Source organism: Equus asinus, chromosome 8 (assembly GCF_041296235.1).
Source record: "Equus asinus isolate D_3611 breed Donkey chromosome 8, EquAss-T2T_v2, whole genome shotgun sequence".
NCBI classification, from domain to species: Eukaryota; Metazoa; Chordata; class Mammalia; order Perissodactyla; family Equidae; genus Equus; species Equus asinus.
The window spans coordinates 82,557,197-82,571,056 of record NC_091797.1 but is presented as its reverse complement, the minus strand read 5'-3'; the positions used below and the strand labels follow the sequence as shown (position 1 = coordinate 82,571,056).

The following is a 13,860-nucleotide window of genomic DNA, read 5'->3' as shown; positions in this document are numbered from 1 at the left end:
CCAGTCGTCCTCCACTTTATATGTGGGACACTGCCACAAAATGGCTGACGAGTCATTAGGTCTGCACCCAGGATCTGAACCTGCGAACCCAGACCACCAAAATGGAGTGCCGAACTTAGCCACCACGCCACGGCCCCTATGTTGTGTTTTTAACCTTAATTTTTAAGAAGCTATGTAGGTTACTTTTTTCTGGGGAAGAATGCCTTGAACTGTGTCCCTAACCCCAGGAGAGTGTGTTCAGTCTTAGATGGTGGTGGAGTTATTTAGATCGAGGTGAGTGCCGTGTCCTGGTCAGCAAGTTGATCATCACAGAATTGATGAGGAAGCTTCAGGCTGAATTATAGCAAAGAGTTTCCCACACAAGTGAATAGTTCTCTACCACAAACTTTCTAACAGATGTAGTTGCCTAAAGTAAACATTTAGAGTCTCAAGGTTACGGTCTTGGAACTTCAAAACAAACCCTCTCATCGTCCAGGATAACTTCCTTCTCTTTAGTAAACAGACTTAAGTTTCACCTGGGTTTTATGGACCCTGACATGTCAATAGCCACTTTCTCTTGTCTGGACAAAGGCACATTGTTAATCCAGTGCATTGTATTCTCAAAGCATCCATTTCAGATCCTGGTGGTCTCAAGGTTCTTGTGGCCTCTGGTCTCAATTTGATTGTATCCACGGCAGAATTAAAGACAATCAGGATTTACACCTTTTAATTCTACTCATCTCAGCAAAAAGCCACCTGCTTCTCATTGACTCAGATGGGGTCACGTGCCCAGATCTGAGCCAATCACCATGGCCAGGGGCCAGAGATGCAAACTGTCTTTTCCCAGGGCTGTGAGCGAGTGGGGCTGGGGCATCTGCCCAGCTTGGCAGGGGTGGCGGGTGGAGTGGTCTCCCAGGGCAAGGTGGGCTCTCCTGGGGCCGTGGGCCGAGGGGTGAGTGCAGGTGGGAAGCCCTTGAGGTGGAACAGGAGGTGACACCCGTGCATGCTGGATGTTGGAACGTGGAGGTGCCAGAGCATCCTTCCTTCCTTTGCACGTGTTCTGTGCCAGCGGCTCGACACTTGCACTAGTGGACACGACCGCATGCAGCTCACAGTGGGGTGTGTGTGAAGGGGCGGCCCCATTTAAGCTACGCCCCCAGCCCTTTAACAAGCTGCCTTGGGCTTCTTGTTGTTATGGGTCTGGGGTCTCTGGGTCTCGGCTGGGGCAAGGCTTTAGGTTCAAATTCCACATGCGTTTAATTTTCAGACTGGAAGGAAGCAGAGGCAAAAACCCAGACTTGGGAGACAGCTTGTATTCGAATCCTCCGTGTCACTGGCTGTGTGACTTTGGGCCAGTTGCTTTGTTTCTCTGAGCCTCTCTCCCCGTCTGTAGAGTGAGCATGGTCGTTGGGGTTTGATTTGAGCATGACAGATGAACAGATGCGTGCAGGACGACTCTGCTCTGAGCTGGGTTCCTTGGCGTTTGGCAGACAGGACTCTCCTCCTTCCACCTGTCTGTGAGGTTGTGAAACCCGCCTTGAGATGCCCAGGCGGTGGCCGTCTGTTCCTGGGCTGGGAGTGGAGGTGGGGAGTGCAGGCACCGTGTGACAAGGAGGCTACAGTGCCCTTGAAGACCCCTCCCCTCTGAGCTTCCAGCCTCTGAGCCCCTGTGTTACCCAGCGCCTCCTCTTCGGCCTTTGCAAGGACGTCCTGAGACTTGGGTTCTGCAGCTTAAGTGTGTGCGCGAATCACCCAGCAGTCTTCCTAAAATGCAGCTTTGGCTCCAGTGGGGCGGGGCCTGAGACTCTGCATTTCTGACAAGTGGTGGTGCTGTGGGTCCCTGGACCACACTGAGCCTCCGGTCCTGGGGTGGCGAGCACAGTGCCTGAGTCATACTAAGTGCCCAGCGCATGCTGCTGGTCTCTGTCCCCCACCAACCAGCCTGAAGCCCCCACCCGGTCCCCCAGCCGCCAGGCCTCAGATGTCTGTGACAGAGTTCAGAGCCCCCACCCCGCTCTCCTGGAGCCTGGAGCCTCCTCTTGCCCACCTGTCTCTGACAAAATCCAGCACCTCTGTTGGGTCTCAGGGAAACAGCACTTCTGCAGGACAGTCCGTCTGGCCCTCCCTCCAGACCCGGCCGGCTCCCCGACAGGCTCTCCAGGCCCCATTTCTTTTTCCCTGTGGCCCTCAGAGCATTTGTCATCACATCGGGTAACATAAACACCTGTTTCTGCCTCCCCCGCGGATGGTGGGTGCAGCGTGTGCCTGAGTCACCTGGGAACCTGATTAAAACACAGGTTTTGAGTCACAGGTTTGGCACGGGCCCTGGGACTCTGCATTTTTGACAAGCGGGGGTGGTCGTGGTCAGGTGGGCCTCGCCCAGCACCAAGGATAGCGCCCAGGGGGCCCTCCAGGCTTGGGGGGCTGCTCCCCGCGGGCACTGAGCGGCTCCTACGCCCACCCTCAGAGGCCAGGCCAGGGCTTGGGAAGTGAGGGCTCTGCCCCCCAACCTGGGACCCTATCGGTCCCTCTCCTGCATGCCCACCCCAGGACTGCCATATACATGGCCCTTCCACACCCACCCTCGCACAAGCCCCGAGTGCGCCTGCCCGGACCAGCCAGCGGCCCCGCTCCCCAGCCCTTGGGGGCTCCCCAGCGCCCTCCAGGTCGTGTCCACGCTCTGTAACCGGAGCCCACCAGGGTCTTCAGATGCTGGCCTCTGCTTTGCAGAGTCTCCGTGTGGACTTCCTCCAATGTTCCCCTCTGGCCCCTGCACCCCCACAGCTTCCTCCCAGGGGTGCCCCATCCCAACATTTACCGCACAGAATCTTAACTGCCCCCCCAACCTCTCCTAACAGACTGTGGGGGGGGGGGGGGGCAGGAACTGGGTCTTTTTCTCCAGCTCTAGTGCTGAGCCTGGGGCTTGTAACATAGCAAACGCTCTGGAATAGTTGGTTGAATGAATGAATGAACGAGCGCATGAGTGAGCAAAGAAGTGAGGAACAAGTGAGTGAGTATAATGACTAGAGAAGTTCTTTATAACCCGTCATGCATGGTGTACACGAGACCCATTGTTGTTAATGGGACTTCCCTCGTACGGTTTACGTAGTTCCGGTGAAGGAATTCATAGGAACCGTTCACAAAGATAAGCTATTATGATTCGAGCATGTTACTTCAGTCTTATAAACCCCACAGGAAGTAGTGCTAGGAACACCTGTTCTCTCCATTTTACAGATGGGAAAGTAAGGCTCAGAGAGGCCATGTACCTGGCCCCGGGTCACACAGCTCAGACGTGGCAGAGCTGGGATTTGAACCCTGTGCTGAGATCCCTCTGTGAGGAAGCTGGGGGCATTGCCCTGACTTGCAGGTGACCTCTGAGGACCTGTCTCCCCGCTCTGCCATCTGAGGACCCTCTGCCCTAACGTCCTGGGGTGGTGGGGCATAATTTCCATCACAGCCACCCCTGTTCCAGTGTCTCAGTCTCTGCTGGGAGGTTAGAGTCGGCTGCACACGGTGACAGCCAGGCCTGGCCTGCAGGAGGGAAGTGACAGACCGCAGTAGCTCTTATGCAAACGGGCGTGCAGGAAGCGCCTCCTTCTCCCGGAACTGCAGGGCCTGGAGAAGGGCCCCTGGGCTTTCCTGCCCATCCTCCCAGGGCGGGCGGGAGAAGGGGCCCTGGGCTGTGATTGGTCCCCAGCGCCATCCCCACCTGCCAATGATTTCCTGGGTGGCCCCAGGCTGGGTCTTCAACCTCTCTGATCCCTGGGGCCATGAGGGGGCCCTGAGCAGGCTGGGCTTTCAGATCACAGAAAGGATTCATCTCTTGAGCATTGAGAGGCCTGTTGGTGGGAGCTGGCCAGGTTGTGGGGACGTTCCCCACGAGAAAGGTGTTGACCCCAAGAGAAAGGTGTTGACCAGGGTTCCCTGAGCAAGGCCCCCACCACCCCAGTCTGTGCAGGGTGAGGGGTGCAGCTCCCTTCGCCCCTCCTGCTCAGAGAGCCGAGGTGCCAGGGAGCTGCTTAGATCCCCCAGGGGGCTTCGGAATCCCTCGAGGGCACAGACCCCTTAGAAGCAAAGTGGCTGTTCAGACCTGCCGCTTTGTCCCCAGTCTGGGAAGATTTGTAAGCTGCTGAGCGAAGCTCTGACTTGCTGAACTTGTGACTTTGATAAATTGAATATAGCTTAAAAAAATAATCCCACAAGGTAGAAAGTGCCAAAGTTGATTTTAATCTCAACCCACCATTTCTGGCCAACATTGGGTCAGGTTCCTCGTCTTTTTGAAAATCATCTGGGACGTCCAGGGGGGGTTACCCTGAGGCCTTGAAAACCATGCCTCAGGGCCCCTCACTGGAGGGGTTTCTTACAAGGCCCAGCGCCTGATTTTTAAAAAAAATTCCTAATGCTGCATCCTTTTTCTTGAAGAGGGTCCCCCAATTATATATGTTTCAGGACCCCCAAAACCTGAGTGCACCCGGACCAGGGAACCCTGAGTTCTGAGGCCTCTTGGTGGCATGCTGAATAGGAGCGTTCCTCTGACGTGTTCACTGAGGACCCACGCTGCAGAGTCTTCTGTCTCGTCCCCAAAGCTTTTCTTCTACCCGGGAAGACCCTCCATGAGGAAACCCATTAAAACACACTAAGTTCAGACAGTGAAGAAAATACAGTCAGGCTTCTCGCACTTTTTCTTTCTTTAGTTGGGAAACTTAACTGGTGAGTGTGTCAAATGGCAACATTTAACTTCCTGTTGGCACTGTGACGGGCTCAGCAACGCCCGGAAACAGACGCCATGGGATACTCCAAACCTAGTGGTGCAGGCCCCCGGGGGGCCTGGTGGGACAGAGCCATGCGGCGAAGACATTTCTAGATTCCTCAGACCACCCAGGGTGGAGCGATGCCTGGGAGGAAGGCAACCGCAGACGTACACGAGGAAAAAAAGGAGGCAGGGGTCGTTGTTGAAGGCCACCAGGGCGCAGAGCACCGTTCCGATGGGCCAGACACCAGCGCCCCCACAGAAGTCATAGCTCTAGGTCCTGTCCTGTGACCCGCGGCCGCGTTTCCCTTGCTTATGGAGCTGGAGGTTAGCCCCACCGTGTGCATCGACGGGAGCGGCGGCTGCCATCCGCTGGATGCTGACGTGTGCCAGGCTCTGGGCTGACTGCTCACCTGCGTGTTCTGAGGGTCTCGGGAGCCCTGTGAAGTTCACACCATTACCCCATTTCACCGAGTAAGAGGCTGAGGCCAAAGAGGTTAAGGGTCACACAGCGGGGCTGGGGTTCTGAAACAGAGCTGGCTGACAGAAGAGCCGGAGCGCCACACGTCTGTGACCCTGTGGCTTTTCTCCAAATTAAGTCGCTTTCTCATCCATTCACTTTGCTTTTAACCTGTCAAAGAGCTGAAAATTTACAGGATTTTTTTTAAGAAGTCCTCATGACAGTGAGCCGCGGCCTGCCCAGGGTGTCGGGCAGTTCCGCTGGCTGTACTTAATGTGTCCCAGAGCTGACAAGTGCCCCCTGGACAGCCTTGCTGGGATGATCACATGTATTTGAAAAGGGAGACCCACAGGCTTGTACACCCCCCCGGGAGCCACAGGGGCTCTCGCCTCTGCTCCCTCCGGTGAGATGCTAGCGTGAGGGCTGCTGTGGGAAGGAGGGCCTGGAAGGGGTCGGTTTGGTGTGAAAGGATGCCAAGGGGTCCCCCAAAGCAGGGAGAAGCTAAGTGGTCCTCGATTTATTAGCGGGTGCTCACATAAAGACGTTTTAGAGATTCGTTCCTAGGATGTTTAATACCAACTCAGTCCTTATTTTCAAAAGCAGGTTGTTAAGGGCCTTCCGCGAGGATGCTGAATGAGAAGTCAGGCTCCCTCTGCCTTGTGGGGGGCTTTTGTTCCAGGGTGTGTGTGTGTATGTCTGTCTGTCTGTGTGTCTGTGTGTCTGTCTGTCTGTCTGTGTGTCTGTGTGCGCACGTGTGAGTGCCAGGGAGGTAACTAGCCTAGCAGCAGTTCATTACATGTCGTGGTGAAAGAAGGAGGCAGGGCAGAGAGGGCCAGTTCGGGATGGGTGGTCAGTGAAGGTGCCTCCGAGGTGGCCCCGTAGGCGCTGGGAGCAAGATGGGGAGAAGGAGCCGGTGTGTGAAGAGAGGAGGGAAGGGAGCCGTAGGCAGAGGGAGCCGCCAGTGCAGAGGCTGGGAGACGGGCCATCGTCAGCCTGGGTGGGGAGTGATGAGAGGAGAGCTGGGGGGCAGACCACAGAGACCTTCCATTGTCTTTGAAATAAAATACACATTCGTGACTCCACCCGGAGGCTGACTCCCAAGTTTGCACCTCGGGCCAGGACGTCTCCTCCGAACTCCAGACTCAGGTAGCAACTGCCCATCCACTTGATGTCCAGAAGGCATGTCACGCTTAACGTGTCCCCCAGGGAGCTGTCCTCCCAGACGTCCCATCTGGGCTGCGTGGACTCTCAGCTGCCTTACCGCAGCAGCCTCCTTCCCGGACCCCTGCTTCTGTTCTCACTGCCCCCGCCCCACACCGTATAGACCTGTGGTAGTGGATGGGGGATCTAAAATGGCACGTCTCTGCTCAAAACAGTCCATCTCGCTGAGCGAAATATAGTGAGAGCCGCCGAGGCCGCTCCGTGTCCCACAGACCCCATGTGATGGCCCTCTGCCCCTCTGACCTCCTGACCGTCTTGCTCTTTCTGCTCCAGCCACGTGGACATTCTTGCTCTTCCTCCCTCAGAGCTCTAGAATGCACTGTCCCTTCTTTCTAGGATGCTTTTCCCTGGAGCAGAGTTTCTGTTGGCTCTTGGGGCTGGAGAATTCTGGGGGGAGGGGGGTCACGTCCTGTAGGATGTTACGCAGCATCCCTGACCTTTGCCCACTCAATGCCAGTAATTCTTTCCCAGTGTCACGGCCAGAATGTCTCCAGACAGCCCCACATGCTCCCTGGAGTTGAGAACTCGCCTCCTTCAGGTCCCTGCTCGTGTGTCACCTTTGCCGTGACCTTTCCTGACCACCCCACTGCGGTCTTTGTACTTTGCTGGTTCGTCTGCAAAGTGCTCGTCACTGCCTGGGAGACTGTTTTCCTTCTCTGTTCCGCCAGAATCCCAGGAGGGGTCGTGGCCGTCCCATTCACTGCTGCTGCCAGCACTGGAACAGTGCCTGGCACGTCAAAGGGGCTGGAATGCTGGTTGCTCCCCACGTGTTAAGGAAACCACAGGTGTTGGGAGGGCAGCTGAGTCCTGGGAGCAGTTATGGGAGGGGGAGAAAGCCTGTGTGTGACGAGGAGGAATGATGTCGGTGATGCTGCCCCAGCTTTTGAATGAGGCATTTGCCTGTGGACAAGAGGACCAGGCCTTTCTTGTCAGAACCTTTTAGCAAAGGCATGGGGATGGGAGAGCCACCTGGTGCCTTTAGGCCATCCTTAGTGCTTCTCCAACATTAACTTACACACAAATGCCCTGGGGAGCGTGTTAAGACACAAGTTCTGATTCAGCAGCTCTGGGGCGGCTGAGACTCTGTGTTTCTCACGAGCTCCCAGGTGATGCTCACGCTGCTGGTCCAGGGACCGCACTTGGAGCAGCTCGGCTCTGCCTGGGAAGATGCACGCTGAAAGAGATGTGGTCCCTCCTTCACGAGTCCCCTGGGGCCCCAGCTTCCCGAGTGTCTACTCTCTCACGGCCCCATGTGGGAAACGTCAGATGCTGAACAGTACGGGGAGGTGGGGTCGGGAGAGTCCGGCAGGCGCCCTGCAGAGGAAAGACCCCAGTGGCCTTCCTCGATGCTGCAGGGGGCCCTGGACCAGCAGGGAGCAGGGAGGCTGGCGTCCCAGGCTGGGTTGGGGCCTTGCTGCCTCCTCAGCTCGGAGGTCGGTGCGCCCTGGCGTGGCTGAGGGCAGCCCCAAGCCCAGAACCTGCAGAGAGAAGTCTGCAGTGGAGCTGAGCCTCACACGCTGCCGGAAACCAACCCACACCTCGGGGCTGAGGACGAGCCCGCCGGCCCACCCTCGGTGGTTTTTCAGGCTTTTCCTTCCCTCGTGGGCCAGACGCTTATCGTGCCCTTGTTCTGAGTCCCGGATGGGGCCTCTCTGGGCTGGGTGGGAACAGATGTCCAACAGAGATCTCTCATTCTCTCTTTATAGTAAAAACAACATGCGACTCGAAGGCAGTAGCCAGTGTGAGGAAGTCCCCAGGGTGGTTAGAACCGGATTCAAAGCTCCTCTCCTCGCTGCACGACTGTGGCTTAGTCATGTCCCCTCTCTGGGCCTCACTTTCGTGCCTGTAAAGTGGGTGTGTGGGGGTGATTAAAGCTAAATGCTGAGTGAGCACCGCCTCTCACGGTGAAAGCCCTCAGATACCTGGGGGAAATTTAAAACCCTTGGAGAAGGGCGGAAGTTACGTGCCCTGGAGCCCTCGTGGGTGAGCCCCTCCCTGCTGGACCACTCACTGGCCACCTTGCGTCAGCTGTGGCCCGAGAGCAGGGACCTGCCCCCAGCCTACGGGCGGCTCGGGTGAAGCCGAGCGGTTCCCACAGCTGAGGCACCTTCCACTGAGCCGGCTCAACCTGCCCAGTGGGCACCTCGGGGCAGGTGGGAGGAAGGGAAATAAGACCGAAACTAGCCCTGATGGCGCATTAAGCTGCCATTAAGCTCTAGTTAGCTGGTCTCAGGCTCTGGGCTCAAAGCCCAAGTCAACTTGTTGAAAAAGGAGGTGGGCAGGTCCCTGGAGTGTCCCCAGGGACTGCCAGCCAGCCCTGACTCTCGTGAGCTGCTGTCCCCAGCCAGGCCTCCCCGTGCCACCTGTCAGTCGCTCTTAGCAATAAGAAGCTTCTTCACCTCTACCTCAGTTTTATCATCTTTAAGATGGGGATAAGTTCCTACCTTACAGGATGATAATATAAAGCTCTTACAACAGTCCCCGACACTTTGGGAGTACACAGAAGGGTGGCTGTGGTTTCTCTTATTAGTAAAATTAGTTTTAAATTAAGAGCTCACGGGGTGTCAGGCAGGATGCTGCACACCTTATATGCATCCATCTCGTTAACCTCGTGATACTCCCTGGATATTCCCAGGATCCCCATTTTATACATGAGAAGTCCCAAGGCTCCGGGATGTGCCGTGGCTCGGTCAGGGGCAGAGCCCGGATTGGCCCCTGGGTGTGCGAGATTTCACATCCCTGGGATACGGGAGGTGCTGGGTGTGCACCCAACTCACAGATGAGGCAACTGAGGCTTCTGTAAGAAACTGAGAGTCAGTAAGGTGCCTGTGGGGAGGGAGAGGGGAGATTCTAGTGTGGGTCTAGCAGGTGCCTAGGGGAGATGGAGCAAAGACAGCTGGATGTCAGACATCAGCACGGACCTGCCAGGGGCTGTGAGCCAGGACCCGGCCACCTGCCCCCAGCGGTTTCCCACGTCTGCCTGCCCTCCTGCTGCCACTGGAGAGTCAGGCCTCTTTGTTGTCAATTTCCTTCTCAGACACTTGGTTGGTCTGCGAGGTGGTTTTGCCCTCCGCCCTCTCTCCCAGGGCACTGCTGCCTGCTCTCCCTCCCGGGTCAGCCCTACATCCCTCTGGCCTTTTGTGGGGTCTCACGGTGGTGGGTCCTTCTTGCCACCTTCACAGCATGGGGACCGGGTTTCTCCTAGCTGCCTGGAACCTGCAGCTTCCTCCTTTGAGGCCTCTCTTCCCTCCTGGGAGTTAACCAGACTCACGTCCGCTTCCCGGTGTGTCCCCGGATCTGATCCTTCCAGCAGCCCCAGGACTCTGTAGATGGAGAACTCCTGGGGGTGGCCGAAGGGTCTGGACGCCTGGGGAGGGAGCTGAGCTGGGTGCAGCCTGGGTGCTCAGGGCAGACGGAACCGAGGGGTCAAGCCCCACCCGCACCCACCATCCCTTCCACTCAGCTGCTCATTCACCTGTGCTGCCCCGATGGTGCACGGTATGGAGGCATGCTGCTGTGGAAATCATGGGGTCCCCGTCCCCATGAGCTCGGGGGCTGTGTCTGGAGCTTCCATCTGGGGAGCACTCCCTCCTCCCCGGGCACCATGCTAAGTGTGCTCCAGACTTTGTCTCACATGAACACATGACAACCCTTTGAGGCTCCTGTTTCCAGAGGAGCAAACTGAGGCTCAGAGAGGCTAAGCCACTTGGCCCAGGTAGCAGAGCCAGGGAGAACCCAAGTCTGATTCCAGAGGCACCCGCTTCACAGATGAGGAAACCGAGGCTGAGGAGGGGTTAGCAGTAGCCAAGACGCCCTGGCCGATGAAAGCCAGAGGGGCTGAGGGCTCATGCACTGATGAAACACAAGCAGCTGGCTGCGTCCTGTCTGTCTCTCAGAATTCCCTCAAGCTCCACGTGGCCCCTTTGCTCTGACTTGTTCCCGCCCAGGGCCCCTGGGCTTTCGATGTATTTCCTCCCATGGTCGCCTCCCACTACTGAGGAGAAAGGGGAGGACAGCTGGGCGTGCCAGGGCAGTGGGGACTATAACACGCACGGAGAAAAGTGACTGGTCATCGCGAGACGAGCTTTCACAGACTGAACACGCCAGGACCCCACACCCAGATCAAGAGCGGGACATTCCCAGCCTCCAGAAGCTTCCTCGGGCTCCGTCCCGGTCACATCCCTGAAGATAGCTGGCCATTATCCTGACTTCCCATGGCGTGAGTCAGTGTCGGCGCTTTCGTTCTTTATATAAACGGAGTCCTAGTGCGGGGTTTGTTTGCTTTTTGGCTTTTAAAAATATTTTAGGGAAATTTCAAAACAGCTTTGTTGAGATATAATTTACATATTGTACAATTCACCCTTTTAAAGTGTACGATCAGTTTTAGGACATTTTCTTCACCCCCAAGAAACCCTGTGCTTGTCAGCCATCACCCCCTATCGCCTTGGCAGCCACCCGTCTCCTTTCCGTCCCTGTGGATTTGTCTGTTCAGGTCTTTGTCTATAAATGGAGCCGTATAATATGCGGCCTTTTGTGTTGAGCTTCTTTCCCTCAGCATCATGGTTTCGAGGTTCGTCAACACTGTAACACGCATCAGTACGGCATCCCCTTTAATAGCAAAATAACACGCCAGCCCCCGGGGCCAACTGTTCTGAGCGTCCCCCTCCTTCAGAAGTGGGCTCTCACGAGTCTCAGGGTTGGTGTCTGCTGCCGCCCGCTCCTCAGTTTGCCCGGATGCCACAAGGAGCGCTGGGGGAGAGACGGGAGGCAGCGCCGCGAGGAGCGAGCAGTGCGGGATGCGGCCCTGGGCCAGGTCCCCCTTCTCCTCGCGACCCGAGCATCGGGCTCCCGTCTGTGAGGTGGAGGCAGGACGGGCCAGCCGTGCATTCACGGCATCTTCACCAGACCCTGCCTGATTCTGTGGACCGGCCGCATCCCCCGCTGCCGGTGGGGTCGGCCCTCGTTTTGAGTCCCAAACCCGATGCATCTCTCACCCCTGGGCGTTCTTTTAAGTGGCTGCTCTCCTTCCACCTCGCCCGCCCGGGTGTCCTGGGGCCCTTCCAAAGCCATTGCCCGTTGAAGTCCATGGAACAGAAGAAGGTGAGCAGGAAGCAGATTCTAGAACACAGGACGGCCCATGTGGGAGGTCAGGCTGCGAGGGACCTGCCGCCTCCGGGCCGCAGACCCACCGCCTCTAGGACCCAGCGCTATGTTCGAAATTCGCCCCTCCTGCCCCCAGCCAGCATCTTTTTTTTTTTTTTGTAACAATTTTACTGAAATACAATTCACATACCCTACAACTCACCCATTAAAATGCACAGTTCCGTGGTTTTAGGATACTTAGAATTGGGGTCCATCCCCACAGTCAATTTTAAACATGTTCCTCACCCCAGGAAGAAACCTTGTACCCTTAGCTGTCACTCCCCATCGCCCCCAGTCCGTCAGCCCCTGGCAGCCACTAACCTACTTTCTGTTTCCGTGGATTTACCTATTCTGGACATTTCATATAAATGGAATCATACACCATGTGGACTTTTGTGTCTGGTTTCTTAGTAGCATGTTTCCAAGTTTCGTCTGTGTTGTAGAATGCAGCTGTCTTTCATTCCTTTTTATGGCTGCATAATATTCCATTGTGTGGATAGACCACATTTTATTTATCCAATTACCAGCTGTCAAACATTTCATGTTTCTTCTTTATGGCTGTTAGGAATAACGCTGCTGCGAAGGTTCGTGTCCAGGTTCTTATGTGGACGTATGTTTTCATTTCTCTGGGGTGTATGCCTGGGAGTGGAGTCACTGGGCCACATGGTAACCCTGCCTTTAACCTCTTGAGAACCTGTCAGGCTGTTTTCCAGATCTCCAAGCCGGCACCCTGCTGCTCTGATTCCAGAACAGCGAAAGCAGGGGCCTGTGGTGGGCCTGCCTGGGGGCCTGCCCTCAGAATGAGGGGCATGTCTGTGTCCTTGCACTTTTCTGGAGGTGGATGTCCAGGGCATTTGTTGGATTCACGGAGGCATCTTATGCCCCCAGCCCTTCCCTGCTCCTGCCAGTCCAAAGGTAGGGGAGGAGGCGCATCCGTGCTGCGGACCCCAGCCCTGCCTCAGGACTGTTCTTGGGGGGCCTGCTCAGGATGGAACCGTAGCCTGATGAGTGATGAACGTTGGTCTCACGCCCGCTTTCTTTGCTCGCTCTCTTCCCGGTGCTCTCTGCCTTGGCTCCCAGCAAGGAGAACTTCAACAACGTCCCGGACCTGGACCTCAACCCTATCCGATCCAAAATCATCCGTGCCTTCTTCGACAACAGGTGCGTTCCTTTCCCGATGGCAGGTGACTTTGTCCCTGGGGAGTCACTTCTCACAGTTAAACTGACGCAGAGAAGGGGGGCTGTGTTGGGTAGGGACTCTGAGCACAGCTTTGGGGTCACAGTCTGGATTCACAGCTGGGTGACTCTGGGCAGCTCATCGGTCTCTCTCGGCCTCTGTATTAGTTAGCTCTGGCCGCGTAACAAATTACCCCAAGACCTAGCAGTTTGAAGCCACAAGTGTTTATTATGGCACCAATTCTGGGGATCAGGATCTGGCTGCACCCTAGTGGGGCTTGTGGGCTCCCGTCAGCTGGGCCTCTGAAGGCCCCACCTGGGGAGCCCTGCCTCCAAGCTCACTGCCCTGGCTGTCAGCGGCAGGCCTCGGGGTCCTCTCTGGCCTTTGGCTGGAGGCCTCTCCGGGACTCACCCACAGGGCTGCTCCCACACGGCAGCCACAGGCTTCCTGCAGAGCGAGATGGCCGGGTGAGAGAGGGGGAGACAGGGCTGCCATCTTTCCGTAGCCAGACCTCACCAGGGACATCCCATCACTGCCGCTGTGTTCTCTTCCATAGAAGTGGGTCCCTAGGTCACCCCACACTTGGAGGGCTGTGAATACCAGGAGACAGGGCTCCTTGGGGGCCATCTTGGAGCCGCCTTGGTTTCCTCATCTATAAAATGGAGGTGGTGATAGCACCTGCCTCACAGGGTGGCGGTGAGGGTGGGCTGAGATGATGTGTGCCCAGCACTGGGTTAGCTGTTGTTGTGCCCATTGCCCTGGCTTACAGACGGAGAAACTGAGGCACAGAGGGTGGTGCGCCTTGGCCAGCATCCCAGAGCTGGGGCTCAGACCGAAGCTCGTGCCCCCAGGTGTCCAGTGTTGTTGAGGTTGAAAGACACCATGTCTGAAGCTCCGTGGAGGAGGTTGGGTGGCTGCATCCTCCCCGGCTGCCAGGGCCCCGGGCCTGGCACCCTGTGTCTGCCAAGATGGCTGAGAAGCAGGGGAACCGGCAGAAAGAGGAAGGAAGGGAAGGAAGGAAGACGGGAGGTGGCTCCCTGATCGGTTTTAAGTTGTATGAGCCTGAGCCGCTCAGCTCTGCTTCTGCCAGGGCTGTGGGACCCTGAGCAGGACACTGAGCCTCTCTAAGCC

The 13,860-nt window shown here is 56.7% G+C and overlaps 1 protein-coding gene across 6 annotated transcripts in view; it reads left to right on the top strand.

The window, feature by feature from the left end:
• TESC (tescalcin) overlaps positions 1-13,860 on the top strand; it is a 45,875-nt gene that overhangs the window by 19,931 nt on the left and 12,084 nt on the right. For all 6 annotated transcript variants that reach the window (XR_001400219.3, XR_011505371.1, XM_044775800.1 and 3 more), the window contains exon 3: positions 12,633-12,713. Coding sequence is in view for 4 of the 6 variants with exons in the window: in XM_044775800.1 (XP_044631735.1) it covers positions 12,633-12,713 (81 nt within the window). In the remaining 2 variants the exon portion in view is untranslated. The remainder of the gene's footprint in view (positions 1-12,632; positions 12,714-13,860) is intronic.